This window comes from Magnolia sinica, chromosome 8, assembly GCF_029962835.1.
Source record: "Magnolia sinica isolate HGM2019 chromosome 8, MsV1, whole genome shotgun sequence".
Lineage (NCBI taxonomy): Eukaryota > Viridiplantae > Streptophyta > Magnoliopsida > Magnoliales > Magnoliaceae > Magnolia > Magnolia sinica.
Window position 1 is genome coordinate 1423493 of NC_080580.1, and position 24811 is coordinate 1448303.

At 41.1% G+C, this 24811-nt stretch overlaps 1 protein-coding gene across 1 annotated transcript in view; it reads left to right on the forward strand.

The window, feature by feature from the left end:
- The first annotated feature begins 265 nt into the window (after window positions 1-265).
- Window positions 266-24811, forward strand: part of LOC131252549 (probable LRR receptor-like serine/threonine-protein kinase At3g47570) — an 89008-nt gene continuing 64462 nt past the window's right edge. Inside the window, exon 1 of the mRNA XM_058253141.1 lies at window positions 266-3061. Within this exon, the coding sequence (XP_058109124.1) occupies window positions 391-3061 (2671 nt within the window). The 5' untranslated portion in view covers window positions 266-390. The remainder of the gene's footprint in view (window positions 3062-24811) is intronic.

Consider the following 24811-nt stretch of genomic DNA (forward strand, 5'->3'; position numbering starts at 1 on the left):
AATGTTTACTTTCCATCCAATCTATTCATAAGGTCACTCCGACGTAGATGAAAAGAAAAAACAAATGCCATATTGATCAAAATTTTTATGACTCTCGGAAGGGTTTCAATTGCAGGCGTTCAATCCCCCACTGCTTAAAAGTGGAATTTTTGGATCTGTCTTATTTTCGCGATCAAGCCTTACGACGAGCTCACCGAGTGGACAGACGCTAACTCATACTTTATGACGGTACTCACTGAACTTGGTGACGTCAAAACACCAGCTAGGTTGGTGGTGTGTGGTACACCAGCCAATCCGCTTGCGACTAGAAGTTGCCTTCTCTTTAAATACGGGAGAATCCACTCCGGTTTTGCACCTCACTTTGGCTTTCCTGCAATCACAAACTCCACAATGGAGTTCCCACGTATGAGCTTTTGGGCAATATGGTCATTTCTCCTCGTCTCTTCCATTCACGTTCCATGTTTCTTCGGATCTGCTGCTCGCTTCTCCAACGAAACGGATCTCCTTGCTTTGCTCAGCTTTAAAGATCTAATAAGGGACGATCCTCTCCAATCCTTGAGCTCCTGGAACCATACTCTCCACTTCTGCCACTGGCAAGGTGTCATTTGCGGTGGTCGATGGCATCCTCAAAGGGTCACCGCCTTGAACCTCACTGGCCAAAACTTGGTGGGTTCCATATCTCCCTACATTGCAAACCTCACCTTCCTCAGGATAATCGATCTCTCAGCCAACAGCTTCCATGGGAGGATTCCTGAAGAGATTAGCCGGTTGTTCCGCTTGAGGTATCTCGGTCTGACCAATAACACATTCACTGGAGAAATTCCAGTAAATCTGACCCACTGTTTGAAACTCCAAGTTCTTGATCTTTCCGGGAATCAGCTCACAGGGAGGATTCCGACTGAGCTTGGCTCTCTATCGAAGCTCACCAACTTAAGCCTTCGTCGCAACAATCTTACAGGAAGCATCCCACCTTCACTTGGAAACCTTTCGTCTCTCACTTACCTTTATCTCTCAATAAATAGTCTAGATGGCAACATCCCAAGCGATCTCGGTCGGTTGGTGAGGTTAACCATTCTTGTCATTCGTGAAAATGAATTGTCAGGTATGATTCCGCCCCAGCTATACAATCTCTCCTCTATTAAAATTTTGGACGTGGGAGGGAACAGATTCCATGGAAACATTCCGCCTAACTTAGGCCTCACTCTTCCTAATCTCCAAGAGCTTTATGTCAGAGCAAACCAATTCACAGGAACCATACCAGTTTCATTATCCAATGCTTCTGGACTTCTAAATATTCATCTTTCTGAGAACGGTTTTATTGGATCCGTGCCTATGAATTTTGGAAGTCTCAAGGGTCTCCACACCTTAGCTTTTTGGGGCAATGAACTTGGAATTGGGAAAGCTCGTGACTTGAATTTTCTCAGTTCTTTGACTAATTGCAGTAATTTACAAGTGCTGGACATAAGTAAAAATCGTCTCAGTGGGGTGTTGCCTGACTCCATGGCTAATCTTTCGACGCAGCTGAGGTTCCTATCATTAGGAGTTAACAGTATATTTGGAAGTATACCATCTGGGATTCAGAATCTTGTCGGCTTAACAGCACTAGCAATGGAGTATAACTTTCTAACAGGTACTATTCCCGTTGGCGTTGCGAAGCTTAACAATGTGAGAGTACTTTACTTGAATGGAAATGAATTATCAGGGAAAATTCCGTCAACCTTGTGCAACATCTCCCAATTGTTCCTACTCGCTTTACTTGAAAACAATCTATCGGGGAACATACCTTCAGCCCTTGGTAATTGCATAAAACTTCAATTCATATACCTCCAGTATAATAACTTCAGTGGTAGCTTACCCAAACAACTTTTCAGCATTCCGTCTCTGATTAAATTTGAAGCTCACAACAACTTCTTTACTGATCTGCCATATGAAGCCAGTTACTTGCCAGCTCTTGGAATATTCACTGTTTCTAATAACAAATTGTCAGGCAAAATTCCAAGCTGGCTAGGCAATTGCATCAGCCTAGAGATTCTCATGTTGGATGGGAATTTCTTTCAAGGATCAATTCCTCCTACATTTAGTAATCTAAGAGGACTTCAATCCCTGGATCTTTCCCACAACAATTTGTCTGGGAAGATTCCAGAATACATGGCGAAGCTTCTTGGTCTGCAGTATCTAAATCTGTCTTTCAATAATTTCGAGGGTGAGTTACCGAAAGAAGGGGTCTTTGGAAATGCCAGTCAAGTTTCAGTGCTCGGAAATGGTAAGCTTTGTGGGGGTATTCATGAATTACAATTGCCTCCATGCTCTGGCCAAGCTTCCAAGAAACGGGGGAAGTCTCTTGCTTCAAAAGTAAAATTCTCAGTAATTGGTGTTGTCCTGTGTCTAATTTCATTATCATGTTTCTTTACCGCTCTTTATTGGGTAAGAAAATCAAGAAGGAAACCTTTGACTGTGACTTCTGCGGAGGATACTTTTGTGAACGTGTCCTATGGGGAGCTCTTTAAAGCAACAGATGGGTTCTCTGCTTCCAATTTGATTGGCACTGGAAGTTATGGTTCTGTGTATAAAGGAATTTTGGAGGGAGACGGAAATATCGTGGCTGTGAAAGTCATCAACCTTCAACGACAAGGAGCTCTTAGGAGTTTCTTGGTTGAATGCGAAGTTTTGAGAAACATTAGGCATCGGAATCTTGTTAAGATCTTAACTTGTTGCTCGAGCATTGATTATAAGGGCAGTGATTTCAAAGCTCTAGTTTACGAGTATATGCCCAATGGAAGTCTAGAGAAGTGGTTGCACAGAGATGGCCATGACGAGCAGCCAAGGAACTTGAACTTTATTCAAAGGCTAAACATAGCCATTGATGTGGCTTCTGCATTAGATTATCTACATGAGCATTGCCAAACGTCAATTGTTCATCGAGATTTAAAACCAAGCAACATTCTTCTTGACGATGATATGATTGCTCGTGTGGGTGATTTTGGGCTAGCCAGCTTCTTATCTGAGGTTGCTCAAACCAGCTCGGTTGGTATGAAGGGATCTATTGGGTACATCGCTCCAGGTAACTATTTCATTTGTTTTTTTTTCTTTTTCTTTTTCTTTTTTCTTTTCTGTTTTTTTTCATGTAACTATTTCATATATTTCCATTTATTATATATATATGTTTGTGTGAGAGAAATTTTATACCAAAACTTGTGAGAACCCCCTGAGAACTCATCCTTCGTGATGTGTATACGCAGGCCCTTCATCTAGCTCAAATGAGGGGTTGGGCCAAAAATTCTCATGAGAGTCAGTTCTCAGCAAAATCTCTCTCTCTCTCTCTCTCTCTCTCTCTCTCTCTCTCTCTCTCTCTCTCCCCACAGGTGAGAGCACGCCCCTGTAACTCATTAACAGATGAAACATGTTACAGGAAGGGGAGAAGCTGTCAATTCTTTTCAAAAGAAATTCTAGCCCCACACATACCTTTGCAGTGCCGAATTGGGTGTGTGGAACATGGTAGCCCCCAGCGTTAACTTAACCATGTGCAAAAGTAGGGCTGGTACAGTTTTAAGGGCGATGAAAACTGTACTCAGTCAAGGCACACGTTTTGCGTGCCTGAAGAGTACTGGACTGCCGACTGACTTCTCTATATTGTATGCTTGTGGAGCATCTCTAGGGTAACAGTATGCTTCTGGTTTGAGTAGATAGACGTATGGGTGTAATTTGATCAGCCATGTTTACTTCTTCTTTTTTTATATTTCAACAAGAAAATATTTTTTTATCTAAACCATAACCACATAATAGAGAACCATTTACGATTACTAATTGTAGCTCTTGAGAGATCAAAAACCATAACAAGAGATCAAAAACCATGACAGGACAAGATCGAAAACATAACAGGAGAAGAAGATAACCCAGTCATTCCTCTCCACACATCATTTAACACAAGATAAAGATAACACAGCCATAACTAGTACTATTATTGCTGCTACTTAGTTCCTCCAGTTGCCATATGGTGCAAACCTGCCACTCTGGTAACCATTAGTTACTCCAGTTGCCTTCTGAAGCACTACCACCACAGTAACGAGATCCTTCATTTCACCCATCATAGCCACAATTCCCCTTCATAGCCATCACTGCTATTGCAACCACTGTTACAAAATCCTCCGCCTCTGGCACCGCTTCCTCTTGACTGAGCCACGTTTACCTTAAACATGAAAAACTAGTCATATTTTTATAAGCTTCCAACCTTTTGCATACGTGTGGCTGATTAATCGAACTTACCATGTTGGTCTGGTATTTTTTTAACGGATCCAAACTGTTGAATGGCTTAGGTTATTATACTCCCTACATATGACCAAGGCATGCTCTTTGGGTGGGCTCTAGCAAGTGTGTTGCCTTGGCTTGATCATTCAAAAAGGTGGGCCCATCATGGCAGGACAACTTAAATGGACAGGTGAGATGTCATACAAACACGATGGTGGGCTTCACATGCCAACTAGTTGGAGTATAACTAGTTGTGTGTGGACATTTTTATTAATAAAGGTGAGAGTTATTCCACGCTCCATGGTGGGCTGCTCCATGGTGTTAATGTGAAATCCACCCGACTATCAGGTGTGTCACCTCATGTTAGGCACATGGCTAAAAAATCTGACCCATCTGCAGTTCAATCAAGTGGACACACAATTAGAAACAGTGTAAAGAGTGAAGCTCACCATCCAAACTGTTTTGGTATGGCTCACCAGAATCATAGATGAACCTGAATTTTCCCTCTCTATATCTCTCAATATTCATCCTCTAATTTTGTTTGTACTTAAATAGTTTTTTTTCCATTAAAATGTGATATGTATAAATTATAGAGTATGCGATGGGAGTTAAAGCGTCTACACAAGGAGATATTTACAGCTATGGGATCCTTCTATTGGAGATGATAACAGGAAAGGGGCCAATTGATGATATGTTTAAAGACAATCTAAGCCTTCATCATTTTGCTAAGTTAGCATTGCCTGGAAGAGTAACGGAGATTGTAGATCCATTTCTCTTTAAAGAAGCTGAAGTTACTCAAGGTAGTGGAAATAATATCAATATAAGAAATTCGATGTGTGACTGCTTGATTTCAATGGTCAAAATTGGTGTGTTATGTACCGCGGAATCTCCAAGAGAACGAATGAAGATGAAAGATGTCGTCACGGAAATGCATGCAATCAAGGGCTTATATCGCAGGCCGGGCTAGGATTCACCAAGACAAGCAAGTTAGATCATAGAAGGCAGGTGAATGTCCATCTTATGTCAGTCTTTACTAAGATATTATTGGTAGTTATATTGAGAAAGATTTTAAAATAAAATAAATTTGTTGAATAATTTTCTTAACAAGCTTTAGATATATTAAGTCTTGGCTTAGAAGTGTACTCGTACTGATGGTAAATATATGAAAATACGTCTTTCTTTTTCTTTGTTGTATTTCGTGTTATTCAAAAGGAGGTTGTATCATGAATATAAGAACACTTAGACATCATCTTATTATAATAATAATACTGTTTGGATGTTGAGATATGGTCGATGCTAAAGGATTTTACTCAACCCTTTTCAAAATGCCATCACAGTCTAACGGAAGTGCTTCAACATTTATTTTTATTTTTTTTCGTGCTTCAGCAATTGGACTACCCATAGGAGAGTAATTAGAGGAAGTATTTGTCCAATGAATGTCATTAAAAGATTACGTTGTTTTGGGAGATGAATGTGAACCATTGCTGTACTTTCAAATATCCGTCAATACACCACCAACAAGATAATTAGAAACATCGAAATATAGTGGTGTCCTACAGCACAACCGAAATGCAAATGCCTAGATAGACTCCTTTTAAAAACAATAAATATATATATATATATATACCATGCGAAATGTCAACAAGAGCAAATGCATCTTTGTTCATGGGAATGTTTCCATGCACTTAGCCCACCAGATCATTCCTCATTGTTAATTATGATTGACGTCTTTTTTAGTATCTTTTTGGAATAGTATTGCTGTGGAAGATGTACGATATCCCCACTACACAAACAAAATGAGGAAAGAAAGTACAATGCTTACGGATCAATATTGGTGGCATTTCTCTACCGATCCAAATGATTCATATTGTGTCCCCCAGCGTAGATGGGAGATGCCCTTAAAAGCTCCTGCATCAGTCATGCAAGTAAAATATAGGCCATTGGCTGCTATTCATTTTCATTGATTTTCTAGGATTATCTAATTAAAAATATATATATTATGGCATGCAACATGCACGTAATGGAGTCCGTGAAATCAATGGACTTGGTTACCAAGATGTGTGGCCCAATAGTAACATTTATGGGTCAAGCAAAGGATCTATATTGGTTCTGATCGAGCATCACACAATATGTGAACAGAATGGCATCACCAGTTCCATTGAAACCAAGTACTAAGAGATTTTTGTTGAAAGATTTTCACATTGGAAGCAATTGCCTGTGCCCCTGCCCACAGGAAGTTCCTTGTGGGCGTAAGCTATGAGGGGCCACAGAGATGCCTGTGAAAGATCCAATCCGTCCATCAGTTTCTCAAGCTCATAATAGTGCAAGAATCCAAAAATCAGGCAGATCCAAAACTCAGGTGGGCCACAAGACAGGAAATGGCGAGAAGAAAAACGTCCATTATTGAAACCTTCCTAAAGCTGACCATGATGTTTATATGTCATCCAAACAAATAGCTGATTGTGCTAGGCCTGATCTGCTTTTGAGCCTCCTTGAAGATCTAACAGCTTGGCAAAGACCGGTGTTGGGGGCTGTGGACCAATCTTAGACCATTTTGTTATATCGTGGCCAGGGCTTGGAATCTGGTCCTCCACTCATAGGTCAAGCCAGAAACAATTTCAAGAAGACCAGGCCAGACCAGATGCAACTCTAGGGCGTGGTTCATTGACAAATAACCAAGTTTTGTAGGTTGTGAGATCTTTAGTAGAAGATTTCCTACCAAAGCCCAGCCAGGCCCAGCATGCTTGTGGGCTTTGGCCTGAAATGATGGTCAATTACGTTTCTTCGGCTGGAGGCATGCAGCTTTTTTTTTTTTTTTTTTTTAAATTGTATATTTGGATTTAATGGACCAGAGAGTCCCCCTTCGTCCGCATCTCTTTCTAACAAAAGATTTATTTTTCATTCTTTTTAAAAAAACGAAGATCGATTTCACTAATAACAGAGAATTCCTATACCAAAAGCAGGGGCCTCTCAGGATAGATGGCAACAGGCAAAATACAAGGAGAGAGACAAAAGGGGGAATTTTACATAAGCCTACCTACTTAATATAAAATCTACATTCGGATACTTTTCAAAAAGGTTTTCAATAAGTTACCCTTAATTTAAGTATTTATCATTAGGTAGCTTCCGTTAGATTTCTTAAGCGGTGGACTGTCTGAGCAAGTCAGCAGCATGGATGGGCCCCTATGAGAAATCCACCCCTACTACCAGGAGTATCATCCCATGCTAGGCCTGGGGCCCAAAAATCAGCCTAATCTATAGTTCAGGTAGACCATACGATTGGAAACAGTGTACAGGCAACCCTCACCGATAACACTTTTTCCCTTGGTGTGGCCCCACCAAAACCACAAATGAGCATCATTTTTGGGCCCATGTGCAAATTTTGGTGTGTCATCTAATGGTTAGAGTGGATTTCATTTAATCATCATGATGGGCCCTGCAAAATTCAATAGTGGACAACCCTCCCCCAATTGCGATTGCATGTCTAATGGTAAGAAGGGATACAACATACACATCATGTTGTAACCCTACAAAAAATAACGGTGGCCTCCCTATCATCACTGGATTTCAAAGGGATTTTAGGGACGCCCACCTTTAGTCTGATAAGGTGTTCATCGAGTGACTCCTCTAAATTCGGTGGAAAAAAGAAGAGGAAGAAGAAGAAAAAGTATGATTAGATGGTTCCATCCAACTGACGGAGTTCTTTTGCCTTATGAATGTGAATCATTACTCTATTTGAAATGTTTATTGATGCAGCACTTACTAGACTGGAATTATCAAATCAGGGTAGTGCTGGACATAATGGATGGTATTAATATGCGATGTGAGTAGCAACAAGTGCAACTATCTCTCTACCTCTGTAAATATAGATTGACTAGTGTTTGAGAGGAGGATTTTGCTTCTGTCGAAAGAAATATCAATGGAGGTTTGGGGAAGTATGGGTAGCATGGCATCAGAAAGTACAGGTTTATTGGACCCACACGTGAATAGATCCCTGTCCATATATAACATGCAATCACATGTGCTAATGTGGGGTATGTGTGACATCTGAGCCTTCCACCAGCCGAGCCACATTTACTAGTTATTGTGACTTTTTTTTTTTTTTTTAAAAAAAGGCCCTTTCACTCCTCAGGTAAGCCAAAAATGTACAATACAAATAAGCAGTCCAAATGGAAGTTAAACAGCCCGATTGGTAGGCCAAAAGGCCCAAAACATCCAAGCCCCCTGCCTACCCATTAGACGGTTCGTGTCTTATGCCTAGCACTATACTAGCCTGTATGCTTTCTTGTCGATGGTCAGGGTTTGAAACGCATGTGGGCTCTGCAAACCTTAGAAAGCAACTGCTGTTTGTTTTGCACATATAATGGCATACCTAAGAGCGAGTGAAATGGCCAAATTTTTAGAATAGATCTCAAAGGTGTGACCATATGATAAAATTTCAAATCTCCTACACAAAAAATCTTGGCACATACGAGCAATATACCAACTTTAGATTATACTTTAAACCTTGGATCGGCCTGAGGAAGGTACAGGTTAGAATTTGGAATGGTCGGGCTGGTCATATTTAAAATCTTGATTTTTCTACTCCCAGTCTCAGCCCATAGCTAACACCAATTTTCAATGACCCAAATCATTATTATGTGAACCCTACCATGGATAGAGGATGCCCAAAAAGTACTCCCAGATTGGCCAATAAGGAGCTGGATTTTACCCAAGTACCATTTGTAGCATTGTTAGCAGAGAATGCTTGATAGCCGTAAGTGTTCGGTATTGGAAAATTTTCAAAGTAAAATAATTTTTTAAAACATTATTATCTTGTATAAAAATTATTTTGGGATCTATTACAAATGTGTTGCTAGTTTTAGGCCCCAATTTGGTTGGCTTGCTTGATATCCTTGTAGTCCAGCTTGATGTACTAGGTGGGCTGGGCGGGTTGATCTTTGTGCAGACTTGGGAGTAGATGTCAGGCAATGCCTTCTTGTCCTGGCCCCGCTTTCTTTATGTTCATTTTGCATTTTTTTAAAAATCATTTTTCGTGTTTTAGAGATGGAGGATTGTAACTGAAGTTTTTGTTCTTTCATTTGTCATGTGTATTGAAGTGTTCAGGGTTGCCTTCAACACCGTCGGGTTATTGTGCAACATCATTATTTGATGTACCGGTGGACGTGGAATTGCTATATATATATATATATATATATATATATATATAGAGAGAGAGAGAGAGAGAGAGAGAGAGAGAGAGAGAGAGAGAGAGAGAGAGAGAGAGAGAGAGAGAGAGTCATGCTCACCTGCGCACCTATGCATGTGTGCACCTCTGCACACGTGTCATGGGCATCTAATCCGAACAGTCCAAGGGATGTGGAATCCTATGAAACCCCAATGGAAAAATTTTCACCTTAATATAAAATTCTGGTAGGCTATAACAAAGAGAAATACAAATCAAGCGACTAAACTGTTTTCATTTCTCATGGCCTACAAAGCTTTGGATGTAAAAAATTGGGCCCAAGGAGTTTCATGAGGTGCTGAATCACATGGACCGCTCAAATTTTGGAGTCAGATCAAGTATGATGAGTTCCAAAAAATGTTCGCATGAGTTATGTGTGAATTGGTGCACAGCTGAGCATTCGAATATATATATATATATATATATATATATATATATATATATATATTCGAATGCTCAGCTGTGCACCAATTCACACATAACTCATGCGAACATTTTTTGGGAACTCATCATAGGTTATGTGACTCCAAAATCTAAATGGTCAACGTGAAATAGCACCTCAAGAAACCCCCTGTGCCTAATTTTTACTTTGATCCAAAACTTTGGTGGGGTCATGAAAAACAAAAACAGTTACCTCCCTTAAAATTTGCATTTCTCTTTTCTATGGCCTACCAAAATTTTAGTTCAGGGAGAAAAAATTTCCCTAGAGATTTCATGGGATTCCGCATCACATGGACCGTTCGAATTAGACGCCCATAACACACACACACACACACACACACACACACACACACACACACACACACACATATATATATATATGTCGAAAAACTCATCCTGATTTGCAAGATACAACTTATTTAAGGTTCCGACGGTCTGAATTGTTTCCACCTCCGATCCGTCTTTCTTTGGCCCATCTTTGACATGAAAGAATATGTGACCTACTCTACATCAATCCCCTACACTTCAAAAGAACTCGACCTTGAGTTCTCGTCCAGCTTCAGTTTATAATACTCATTCAGGTCCACAACATTGAAAGTACGTGAGATCTACATGTTATATTAACAACATAAGAATTATCATTGATCTTTCAGAGGATCGGTACCAATCCAATTTTCTTATTCTTCAACTTGTTGTAGGTCTCGGCCGGAATCTCTCCTTACGTAGATGAATCATACTGGGCAAAGGGACCAAGTTAAGTGTGTGTTCGGGCAATCAACCATAAATAGTCTGGAATGAGAACTTCTATGTTAAGCGGTTCACCATATTGTTGAATACAAATTTTGCTTGAGACAACGCCAAATCCCACTACTTCGACCGGGAACCGGAAATACACCGGAGAAGGTTTTCCAATGTGTGATTTAAAACTTCAATTTGTCCATCGATATGCGGGTGGTAAGCACTATTAAACTAAAGTAGTATACCGAATGGATTCCATAAAGTCCATTAGAAGTGGCTTAAGAACTTCGCGTAATAGTCAGAAGTAATGGTCTTAAAAACCTTGTGTAGCGGCACAACCTCTCTGAAGAACAGATTCACCAAATGTGTTACATCGAGGGTCTTTTTACATGGGATAAGGTGTGTCATACTTGAAAAACAATCTACCTCTACAAACAACAAATTTATACAGTGTTGTGTTCGTGGGAGACCAAGTACGATGTCAATAAATAAGCCATCCCAAAGGCCACCAGGCATAGGTAACGAGGTATAAAGGCTCATATTTTGAGATTGTCCCTTAGAAGTCTGACAAACATGACAGTACTGCACTGCTTTACCTACGTCACGTATCAATTGCGGCCAGTAATACAGTTCCTCAACAAGAATCTGCATCTTGTCTTGCCTAGGGTGTCCACCAAGGTCACCTCCATATAGTGCCTGGATAATATACTCTCTCAGAGAACTTTGGGGTATGCATAGTTGATTCCCTTTGAAGAGGAAATCGTCTTCAGAATGAATGTGAATTCCTATAAAAATGCGACCTATCTAGCATGCACACGATTTACATTAGCCTGATTATAAATAAACTTTAAAGCTTGATAGTTAGTATAGAGAACAAACTCTCTCTGAATTAGATAATGTTGCCAATGTCGCAGCGCTTTAACTATTGCATACAACTCAAGTTCAAATGTTGACCATTTCTTTTGGGCTTCACCAAGATTCTCACTGTAGAAGACTACCAGCGTGCTTTCCTGTAATAAGACTCCTCCAATTCTAATATATGAGGCATCACACTCAACCTCAAACAACTTATCGAAATTGGGAAGAACCAAGATCGTTGTTGTAGATAATCGTTGCTTGATGTCAACAAGGCTCTTGTCAGCCTCCTCAGTCCACTAAAACGATCATTTTTCATGCAATCTGTAATGGGTGCGACTATAGTACTAAATTTTCACACGAATCGTCAATAGAATGTCACAACTCGTGGAAATTCCTCACTTCATTAATGTTTGTTGGAATCGGTCATTCCTTGATGGCTCAAACATTTTCATTATCTATACGAATGCCCGTAAATGTCACAACAAATCCTAAAAATAACAAGTTGTTTGTTAAAAAATTGCACTTCTTTAAATTAATGTACAACTTATTAATTGTTAGGACTTGTAGCACTTTTCTGAGATGTTCCATAGTTTATCTCACTTACACATCAAGGTGGGCCTCCTAAAAATTTAAAAGAGGAGACTGGGATGAGAATTATCATACCGCGTGATGAAGAGTACACCATTTCGGAAAAAGGGGTTGGCAGCTTGGGTGGGCTCCACCTTGGTGTTGATGTGAAATCTACCACCGTCCATCCGGTATGTAACACCATGCTAGGTACATAACTCAAAAATCAGCCCTATTCGTGATTTTAGTGGCATAGACAATTGGAAGCAATATATTAGATAAGGCTGACCCTCTAATCTATTTCACTTGGTATGGTCCACCGAAATTGTGGTTGGGGCTGATTTTTGGTTCACATGCCTAAAATTTGGTGTGGCAGCAAATGGTTGGAGTGGATTTTATATAATCATCATGGTGGGGCCTTATAATAATCAATGGCTGACATCTCTCTTGTAACTGTTTTATTGGATGTGGCCCACTTGAATAATAGGAAAGCCTAATCGTTTTTCCCTTGGCTTAGCATGGGATTACACAACTAATAGCCTGAGTAGATCTTATATACACATCACAGTAGATCTCTTGAAAAATAAAGGGTGTCCACCCCTTTCCAAAATTTCATGAGATTTGAGTCGACCGCATCTTGTATAAAAATCTAGTCTGGCACGGGCTGGACTTTTTTGGCTCATCATGGGCCTAGGCTAGGTTTGGGCTTAGCATGAAAGTGCAGGCCCACTTTAAGCAGAGCTTAGCCCAGCCCAAACCATGCCGGTTGACACCCCTAGCCCCACAGCCGCACTCGCAGCCTTCCAACAGCACTCGCCCAAGTAAGATGGTAAATGCATGGCCCTGCACCAAATGGCTAAAATAGAATAAATTTAAAATCTCATCTGTTCATTAGGTAGAAATTCTCGTTAGAATGATATTGACATAATATAATTGGCCATATATCCAATAGCCTCTATTTTTTATTTTTTATTTTTTATTTTATAAAAAAAAAAAGAAATGGACAATGGAGAATAGATCAATGACTAATATTCATCAGTATGAACTTTCATCGTATTACGTTTGGTTAGGAAACAGCCAGTCCAGCAATCCCATGACAGTGGGGCCCACCTTAATGTATGTGTTATATATCTACTCCATATATCCATTTTGTCATCTCGTATTGAGGTATTGGCCCAAAAATGGGCCAGATCCAAATCTCAAGTGGACTACACCATAAGAAATAGTGGCCATTGAACGCCCATGATTAAAATCCTCCCAAGGGCCATCGTAATGTTTATACTTTGCAATCCAACCTGTTGATAAGGTCACATAGACCAAGATGAAGCAGGGAAAACATCAAAACGGGTCCACCTTCACTGCTTGACCAAAAATGTTGTTATCTGACTTGACTTTGAGTGATTGTTGGATGAACCCAACTCTGCTCACTATGATGTTTCTTAGAAATTTACCCCATTCATCCATTTTATGGATCATGTTAGGAGGTAGGGCTGATGTTTGGGCCTCTGTGGTAAATTCTGATGGGTCATCTAGTGGTTAATTAGAGTGAATTTCATATAATCATCGCAGTAGGTGCCTGTAAAAATCAAGAGTGGACTTCTCTTTCCTAATTGTTTTCTTTGGTGTGGCCTATACCTGAATCATAGGTCGGCCTAATGTTTTGTCCTTGGGCCTGACTTGAAATTCTAACTGTCCGAATGGATTTCACATACACATCATGGAAATTACCACACATTCAAGCTGTGTGGGATCTAGTATGATGATTGAGTGATATCCAATTCATCCATTAGATGTACCCCTCTATTCATGCTTAGATCTCTAAGTCTAGCCTAATCCATAAGTCTGGTGAATCGCACCAAAGGGAACAACTGCGGCCATTTGGTAGGAAACACCACAGATATTTCCAGATGGAATGCCGCGCATGCTGTGCATATATCATCTAACCCAGTCATCGGGTCTGCATCACCAGGATGAAGGGACAAACCAAAACTCAAACCATTCCAATACTTATCTAGGCCACAACAAGTTAATATATATAGGTTTTTAGGTGTGATTATACATTGCTCCAGAGTTTTTGACAAAGATATTACCTTCTTCTTTTTTTTTTCAAAATGTTAAATGGAGGGAAAATAGTTTGCCTCTAAGAAGAGGTTTCAAATGAGAAGGGAAAAAGGTTTTCCTTTGTAGGAATTGCAATACAAACGGTTGCAAGTGCAAAGTAAAAGTATTTTATAGGATTTTTTTATTTTTTATTTTTTTTTATTTTTTTTAAGTGATAATACTTTGCTTTCGTAGTGCTGATGTGAGTTTACCTTGTGATGCATTTTCAACTTTTCCTTGTATTTCCCTAACTTCCAATCTATCAAACTTAAATTTCTCAGGCTAATCAAAAGGCTAGGACCATCCCTTCAATGTTTGACTTGCACCATTTTACCATCCCCCAGTAGGGAAAAACATCTTGTATGGTATCAATTGCTCCGACACCATACCATCTTATCTCGGGATTCTTAGTGTTGAGTGAATTGGTCCTAATTGATAATAAAAGTCATAAGGTGGCGATTGGGCATATAATTTTCAAAGAGGAGATATGGCATTGCTTACGTTCGTGCACTTATTTTTCCGTGTCTAAAGCGATAGGGCATCCATTTTTCTTCGTAGACTTTGACTTCTTTACATGTGAGATAATGAAGGGTTGACTAGATTGAGGAGGTGACTGTGGTATGCAACTGGATTATCTTTGCCGTTGTGTGTGTGTGGAAATGGTTCTATTGGGTCGAGCTCATGGGAAGTTCCCATGAGGTCTAGCTATGTGGTCCCCACCGTGATGCATGTCGACATCTACTCCATCAGTCAGATGCACCATTCTATGGTGGGCCTCAGTCTTAAAAATTAAGTCAATCCATGACTTATGTGGGTCACACCACATACAAAAGTTGAGAGGGATTACCTCCCATTAAAACATTCATAATCATTTGGGCTCACCGAGATGTGATTCACAAATCCAACCCATCCATTATGTGTGTCCCACTTGGATGTGGGAGCAGACCAAGTTTTAGACGCATCCAAATTTTTGGTGGGGCCCAACCAAGTGCTTTTTGACACGCATCATGGTGGGGCCCACATAGCTCGAACAAATGGGAAGTTCCTATGAGCTCCAATGGTATTATGAGGTCAAGGTCGAGCTATGTGGACTCCGCCATGATGTGTGTTGAACATCAACACCGTGCATTTGATTGGTCCACTTTAAATTATGGCATATCTCAAAAATCAGCCTTATACAGAACTCAGGTGGGCCATACCATATAAAACCATGTGAAGACATGTCTAAAACATCTAAAAGTACTTGGTGAGGCCCACCTAAGTTTTGGATGCAGCTGAAACTTGGTTTAACTGCTTATCCAAATGGGACACACATAATAGACGGTCTGAATTTATGAACCACATCTCAATAGGCCTAATAAATGATCATGAAGGTTTTAATGGGTGGGTAACCCTTCTCAAACTGTTATCTGTGGGAAGTTCCCATGACCTCGAGCTCACATTACCATTTCACACAAATTTTAGGTGGGCTCCACCAAGTAATTTTATATGTTTCAGGCATGTCTTTACATGATTTTAGATGATATGGCTCAACTAATTTCCTTATAGGGCTGATTTTTGGGATATCCCATAATTTAAAGTGGACCCATCAAATACACAGTATTGATGTTCGACACGCATCACGGTGGGACCCACACAGCTCGACCTCATGGGAAGTTCATATATATATATATATATGGGAAAAAGGTTTTATATATACGGGGGAGCTCATGGGAGCTCCCCATGAGGTCGAGCTGTGTGGGCCCCACCATGATGTATGCCAAACATTCATCCTGTCAATTAGATGCACCACTCCATAGTAGGCCTAAGGCATATGTATCAAGTCAATCCATGACTTGTGTGGGCCACACCACATACAAAAGTTGAGAGGAGTTACCCTCCATTAAAACATTCATAATCATTTTTTTGGGCCCACCGAGATGTGGATCATAAATCCAGCCCATCCATTATGTGTGTCCCACCTGGATGAGGGGTTAGACCAACTTTCAGATGCATCCAAATTTTTAGTGGGCCCCACCAATTGCTTTTATAAGTTTTAAGGATGTCTTCACATGATTTTAGATGATGTGGCCCACCTGAGTTCCATATACGGCTGATTTTTGGAATATCCCATAATTTAAAGGGGACCCATCAAATGCACGGTGTTGATGTTTGACATACATCATGATGGGGCCCACATAGCTCGAGCTCATGGGAACTTCATGGGGAGTTCCCATGAGCTCGACCTTAATAAAACCTTTTTTATATCTGGGAAAAGATATTATGTGCTCGAATGCATGTTACATTCCCATGAGGTTGAGTGTTGGCTCTATGCTAGTAGTTAGATGGTGAAAGTTTTAAAAGAATTGGTGAGATTTTATAAGGAGAAAAGTGAGATTTTATAGGAGAGTGGAGAAACAAAATTAGCATGAAGGTCCCACCCCAGAAACCTAAGTGGGGCCTACTGTAGGGTTTTTTGAGAAATCCACCCCGTCCATTTATTTTTCTCATATCATTTTAAGATATGATCCAAAATTTGAGTCAGGTCCAGGGATCAAGTAGACTACAAGTTGGGGATTGAACATCCACCATTAAAAACTTCTTGGGAGATGGAGAAGTTTAGGATCGGATCAATCAGATATTTGTGTTTTCACTTCATCAACATCTACATGACCTTTTGAATAGGTTGGATGGTAAAAAAAACATCACGGTGGCCCTTAAAAAGATTTCAACAGTAGGTATCATTATCACTGCAGCTTCCTTTGGTGTGGTCCATAGGAATTGTGGACCTACTTCATTTTTAGGATTACCTAAAATTCATAACTTGCTATAAATAGTAAATTTACTATTTACAGTAGGTGTCCTATTTGACTTAACCACATTATTCTCCTATATTTTCTAAGCACTTTTCATGTTGGACACAACTCCTAAAGCTCAAAGGAGAGTTATAATCAAACTAAAACTTACTATAAGTAGTAAAAATGGAAATAAAATGGATTTTCAACCATCGATCTGATGGAATCTCGCAAATTCGGTGTGGGAAACCCAGTTATGCATGGTTGGTTGGCAAAAGTAGCTTCTCCTACCCCAAAATTTTAAATGGTACGTTGAGTAATTCATTTTGGTTCGCAGGATATGCTTGTTTTAAGGTTCTGACGGTCTTGATGACTTCCTCCTCCGATCGGGCCTTCTCTGGTCCATCTTGGAAATGAAAGTGTACACGAACTGCTCTACATCGGTTATACACCATTCCATAGAAATAGGCTAGGTTACTTACCGAGAATAAATTGTATCTTAATATAAGAAAATGTTACTTTTTTTACTGATAGCCTATTGTTTTTGAGTTTTGTTGTGACGTCCATGGGCATCTGGTTGGATGATCAAAAGGTGAGAGGCATTAGGGAGTAGTCAATTCTCACAAACATCTACGAAGTGCGAAGTTTTAACAGGTTGTCAACATTTTATCGTTGGTTCGAGAAGAATTTCAACATCATTCTGTCATCAGTTACATATTATATGAAGATTGGACCATTTTAGTGGACTGACGAAGCTGAAAGGTGCTTCGCTAAAATTAAGCGGTTTGCTGAAATTAAGTACAAGTTGTCCACAACCCCGGTTCTCGTACTTCTCATCTTCGATATACTATTTGAGGTCTAATGCGATGCTTCCTATATTGGCATTAGGTGACTTTTGTTACAATAAGGTAGGTTGGTAACCTTCTACAATGAGAAGCTTAGTGATGCACGTAAAAGTGGTCGATGTATGAGTTCGAATTGTAGATAGTGGTCCAGACATTGCGACATTAGCAACATTATTTCATTAAGATGGAATTCATTCTTTACAAAGACCATCAAGCTCTCAAATTCATAAATAGTCAAGCTAACATGAATCATATGCATGCCATGTGGATTTCATTCATGCAGGAATTCATAATTGCGTTAAAGCATAAGTCCAGGCAACATAACAAGGTGGCTGATGTACTTAGCCATGTGCAACCTTATTACTCACCATGAGCAATGAGGTTGTCGGATTTAAATGTCTCAAAGACCTATATGACAACTTCAAGGACGCGTGGATTAAATGGCAGGAAGGTCCAACCTCCATATTCAGTATGGATTTCTCTTCTAGGGAAATCAGTTGTGCATTCCATTAAGTTCATTGCGAGACCACGTCATTCAAGAGCTACATGGACATGGCCTCGACAGTTATTAGGCGAGACGAGACAATAACTCTCCTAAAAGAACATTATTATTGGCTACGACTTAAACGAGATGTAGGAAAGGCGGTACAGCGGTGCCACACGTGTCAGGCATCTAAAGGACAGTAATAGAACACCAGCCTATACGCTCCATTACATGTCCTTGGTGGCCCGTGGGAGGATTTATCTACGTACTTTGTGTTAGGACTCCCCCAGACCAAGGGTGGTGTGGACTCAAAGTTCGTCATGGTCGATAAATTTTCCAAGATGGCCCATTTCATACTATGCAAGAAAATTCTCGATGCTATCGATGTTGTAGATATATTTTTCTGAGAAGTTGTTCGGGTACATGGGGTCCCAAAATCCATCACCTCAAATCGTGACACTAAGTTCCTCAGTTACTTTTGGAGGACTTTGTGAGGACGATTTGACACCAAACTACAGTTCAGAAGTGCATATCATATGCAAACTGATGGGTAGACCTAAGAAGTGAATTACACACTTGACGTACCAATTGCGGCCAGTAATACCGTTCTTCCACAAGAGCTCGCGTCTTGTCTCGCCCAAGGTGTCCACTGAGGCCACCTCCATGTAGCTCTTGGATTATCTGTTCCCTTAGCGAACTGTTTGGGATGCACAATCGATTTCCCTTGAAAAGGAACCCGTCTTGCATATGTAAGTCATCGGGGTGACCTTCTTGGCATCTAACCCATGCGTCCTTGAAGTCGTCGTCATCGGCATATATGTCTTTGAGGCGCTCGAACCCGACAACCTCATTGCTCATGGTGACTAACAAAGTTGCGCGGCGACTCAGTGCATCAGCTACCTTGTTCTGTTGCCCTGACTTATGTTTTAGTACGAACGTGAATTCTTGCAAAAACGAGATCCACCTAGCATGCACACGGTTAATGTTAGCTTGACTATTAATGAATTTGAGAGCTTGATGGTCCGTGTAAAGTATGAATTCCCTTTGAATCAAATAATGTCGCCAGTGCCGCAGTGCCTGGACCACCGCGTATAACTCGATCTCATATGTAGACCACTTCTTACGTGCATCGCTAAGTTTCTCGCTGTAGAAGGCTACCGGCTTACCTTCTGAAGACAAAACTCCCCAATTCCGACATATAAGGTATCACATTCGACTTCAAATAGTTTTTTAAAGTTGGGAAGTATAAGAACTGGGGTCGTGGATAACTTGCACTTAATTTCGGCAAAGCTCCTGTCGGCTTCGTCAGTCCACTGAAATTGCCCTTTTTTTCATGCAATCCGTGATTGGTGACATAATGGTATTGAAAATTTTCACAAACCGATGATAGAATTTCGCCAGTCCATGAAAACTTCGCACTTCGTGAATATTTGTAGGAACCGGCCATTCTCTGATTGCCTTCACCTTTTCCTCATCCACCCGAATGCCCGTGGATGTGACAACAAAACCCAGAAACAATAGGCTATCAGTCATGAAGCTGCACTTTTTAAAATTGAGATACAGTTTATTTTTAGTGAGCACTTGAAGGACCTTCTTGAGGTGTTCCATATGGGTGGTTTCGTCTTGACTGTATATCAAAATATCATCGAAGTAAACCACAACGAACCGCCCAATGAAAGGTTTCAGAACTTGGTTCATCAATCTCATAAATGTGCTAGGCGCATTCGAAAGCCCGAAGGGCATGACCATCCATTCGTATAATCCTTCCTTGGTTTTAAAGGCTGTTTTCCACTCATCACCCGACCGTATTCGAATCTGATGGTAGCCGCTCCTTAGGTCCAATTTAGAGAATATTTTTGCACCCTCTAGCATGTCCAGCATATCGTCCAACCGTGGTATAGGAAACCTGTATTTTATAGTGATTTTGTTGATGGCTCGGTTGTCGACACACATGCGCCAACTCCCATCTTTCTTTGGAGTTAATAGAGCTGGTACAGCACATGGACTCATGCTCTCTCGAATAAGACCCTTACGGATCAACTCATCTACTTGTCCCTGCAGAATCTCGCATTCATTCGAACTCATTCGATAATGGGGACGATTCGGTAAACTGGACCCAGGGACAAAGTCGATATGGTGTTGGATATCCCGCATGGGGGGTAACCCATCAGGAAGGTCATCGGGCCAGATTTCTTTGAATTCATGTAGCAGGGGCCTTAGTCTTTCAGGGATGTTGGTAGGCTCGAGTTCTTCCCCTTTTACAATTAATGCATAAGTCTGTCCTGTTTCCTTTGATTCTTCCACGAAGTCCCGTATGGTTAAGAGAAAATGGCCCTCCACTTTAGAAGTTTCAGGTGGTCCCTCTGGATCCATAGGGGCCAATATGGTCTTCCGGCCGTCCTTGACGAAGATATATATATTATCTCGCCCTTTATGAGTGGCATCACGGTCAGATTGCCAGGGCCGACCGAGTAGTATGTGACATGCTTCCATGTCGACCACATCGCATACTACTTCATCCTTATAATGTTTGCCAATTGAAAAGGATATGGTGCACCGTTCAGTTACCTTTGTTTCGTTGACCTTCTTGATCCAACCAATTGTATATGGAGAGGGTTGACATTCTGTTTTCAATTGCAATTTTTTCACCATGACCTTGGAGACGATGTTCTCGCTGCTCCCACTGTCAATGATCACGTCACAAACCTTTCGATTCACCGTACACCTAGTGCGGAAGATGTTATGCCGCTGTGGATGCACTTCTTTTCTTGGCGCATATAATAGTCGCCTCACGACGAGCAACTCGCCGTGATCTTGCTGAACCCAACCTGAATCATCTGCCTCGTCCTCGGTGGTATGCTCCTGTTCTTCAATATCTGGATCTTCATAAGCGTTATTAGCACTACCATCATTGATGGCGAGGTTTGCCACTTTTCACTGGGGACAAGTATTTGATAGGTGGCCCAGTTGGCTACAACGATAGCAGTTATCAGGCCTTGGCCGAGCATAGGGGTTCGGGGTTCTACTTGGACCAGTAGTAGTCGATACACCCCTTTGGGGTCTAGCTTGCCTGCTTTCTTGATCTCGGTTCTCAAATGTAAGAGGTTAAGTGCGTGCTCCTATGGGCTCCTTCCCCTTAGGCTGTGCAGTTCCCTGAGATAGATCTGCTACAGGGATCCTTGCAGTATGATAGGTCTGTGTGTTGGGACGTTCAAGTTGCGCTTCTGCCCGAGTAGCCAACTTGATCGCATCATTCATCGTCCAGACGAACTGCATCTGGACCCAATCCTAGATAGCTATACGCAATCCACCATTGAATCAGGCGACTTGCTGCGATTCAGTCTCGACCAAATCGTTACATGCCGCCAGGCAGTAAAATTCTTCTGTGTATTCTCTCACCGACCGACTACCCTATCGACAATTTTGGTATTGTTGGAATAATAGTTGATCGTAATCGCTAGGGAGGAATCGGGTATGTAGTAGCTGCTTCATCCGCTGCCATGTGCGGATTAGTGCTTTCATCTGCCTGGTTTGTGCGAGTCGCAGTTGTTCCCACCAAGTCGAAGCTCCTCCTTTCAACTTGTAGGCCACAAGCTTGACCTTTTTACTTCGGGATGTCCATGTAGTCAAAAAATCGCTACCTTAGAAAGCCAATCGAGGAAATCCTCAATGTGTAGTTGGCCATTGAAGATGGGAATATCAACTTGCATATTGAATTTTCGATCCGTTCGATCTACTCGATCACTGCCTTGTTTGTGGTGTTGGAAGATTATCTCATCGATTTTCTCCTCACTGGAGCCCCCTTCCTCAGGAATGACCCTTGGATGCACTGCCGGTACTATCCTGCGATCAGGGCGATTACGATTAATTAGGGGTGGAGGATTATCACCAGGAACACGGAGTTGCCTTAGGTTTTCTACAAAGAGATCCGCTATGCAGTCGATGGAAGCCTGCAGCCCTTGCATGGCTTGCCGATTTTCTCGTTGCGCTACTTCGAAAGCTGCCTCCTTAAAAGTAAATTCCTTGGAGCACTGTCCTTGGGATTGTTGCCCGACCCATCGTTAGAAGCCATTAATCCGAGGAGAAACCTCGCTTTGATACCAAACTGACGCGGGGGAGGACGTGAGGTCAAGCACCGTCTTCCTCAAGAGGATAACTATTCCGAATCCACGGAACTTCTCTGGACTCCTCACAGAGACTTCTCGAATCCACGAGGAAAGAAAGCAGAAAATAGAAATAAATTCTAATAAAATCGAAATTGATTGATGAATAATTAAAATCGAGTTCACAACCCTTTAAATAAGGGTATCAAGCAATGGGAAAGAAATCATAATCAAACTACAACTCAAACTCCTAGAATTCGCGACTTACTATAAATAGTAAACTTACTATTTATAGACGGTCGTGATGTCTACTAGTGCGCAAGGTTTTCGGCCAAAAATAGTAAGTGTCGTATTTGGCTTCACCAAACGGTTCTCCTAATTATTCTAAGCTCTTTTCACGTTGGGCGCAACTCCTAAAGCCCAACGGATGAAGAGTTATAATCAAACTAAAACTTACTATTTATAGTAAAAACGAAATTAAAATAGAGAAACGACCGTCAATCAAGGGGTTTTTCGCAATTCCGGGCGGCGCAACCCGGCGTAGCGGGGTTGGTTGGCTAAAGTAGCTCGTTCTACCCCAAAATCATATATTTTACGTCAGCTAACTCCTTCCGGATTGCGAGATACGCCCGATCTAAGGTCCGATGGTCCGGATCACTTCTGTCGTCGACCGGGCCTTTTCTGATCTATCTTGGCCATGAAATTATGGCATGCAACATGCACGTAATGGAGTCCGTGAAATCAATGGACTTGGTTACCAAGATGTGTGGCCCAATAGTAACATTTATGGGTCAAGCGAAGGAACTATATTGGTTTTGATCGAGCATCACACAAAATGTAAACAGAATGGCATCACCAGTTCCATTGAAACCAAGTAAGAGATTTTTGTTGAAAGACAGATTTTCACATTGGAAGCAATTGCCTGTGCCCCTGCCCACAGGAAGTTCCTTGTGGGCGGAAGCTATGTGGGGCCACAGAGATGCCTGTGAAAGATCCAAACCGTCCATCAGTTTCTCAAGCTCACAATAGGCAACGAGACCAAAATTTAGGCAGATCCAAAACTCAGGTGGGCCACATGACAAGAAATGGAGAGAATAAAAACGTCCATTATTGAAACCTTCCTAGAGCTGACCATGATGTTTATATGTCATCCAAACCAATAGCTGATTGTGCTGGACCTTTGCTTTTGAGCCTTCTTGAAGATCTAACAGCTTGGCGAAGACTGATGTTGGGGCCTGTGGACCAATCTTAGACCATTTTGTTATATTGTGGCCGGGGCTTGGAATCTGGTCCTCCACTCATAGGTCAAGCCAGAAACAATTTCAAGAAGATCAGGCCAGACCAGATGCAACTCTAGGGAGTGGTCCATTGATAAATAACCAAGTTTAGTAGAAGATTTCCTACCAAAGTCCAGCCAGGCCCAGCATGTTTGTTGGCTTTGGCCTGAAATGATGGTCAATAACGTTTCGGCTGGAGGCATGCAGTTTTTGTTTTTTTTTTTTTTAATTGTATATTTGGATTTAATAGATCAGAGAGTCCCCTTCTTCCATATCTCTTTCTACCAGAAGACGTTTTTTTTTCATTCTTTTTTAAAAAAGGAAGATCGATTTCACTAATAACAGAGAATTCCAATACCAAAAGCAGGGGCCTCTTCGGAGAGATGGCAACAGGAAAAATAAAAGGATAGAGACAAAATGGGGGATTTTACAAAAGACAACCTACTTAATATAAAATCTACATTCGGATACTTTTCCAAAAAGATTTTCAATAAGTTACCCTAATTTAAGTAATTATCATTGGGTGGCTTCTGTTAGATTTATTAACCGAAGTTAGGGTGGACCGCCTGAGCAAGTCCGCAGCATGGATGGGCCTCACTGTGATGTTTATGGGAAATCCACCCCTACTACCAGGGGCATCATCCCATGTTAGGCCTAGGGCCCAAAAATCAGCCTAATCTATGGTTCAGATAGACTGTACAATTGGAAATAGTGACAGGCAACCCTCACCGAAAACACTGTTTCCCTTGGTGTGGCCCCACCTAAATCACAAATGGGCATTATTTTGGGCCCCATGTGTGAATTTTGGTGTCATCTATTAGAGTGGATTTCATATAATTATCACAGTAGGCTCTGCAAAAAATCAAGAGTGGACATCCCTCCCCTAATTGGGATTGCACGTCCAATGGTAAGAAGGGATATAACATACACATCATATTGTAACCCTACAAAAAAATAACGGTGGCCTCCCTCTCATCACTAGATTTTAAAGGGACTTTAGGGACTCCCACCCTTAGTCTGATAAGGTGTTCATCGTGTTACTCTAAATTCGGTGGAAAAAAGAAGAAGAAAATATTGTATGATCCGATGGTTCCATCCTACCGACTGAGTTCTTTTGCTAAATGTGAATCATTACTCTATTTGAAATGTTTATTG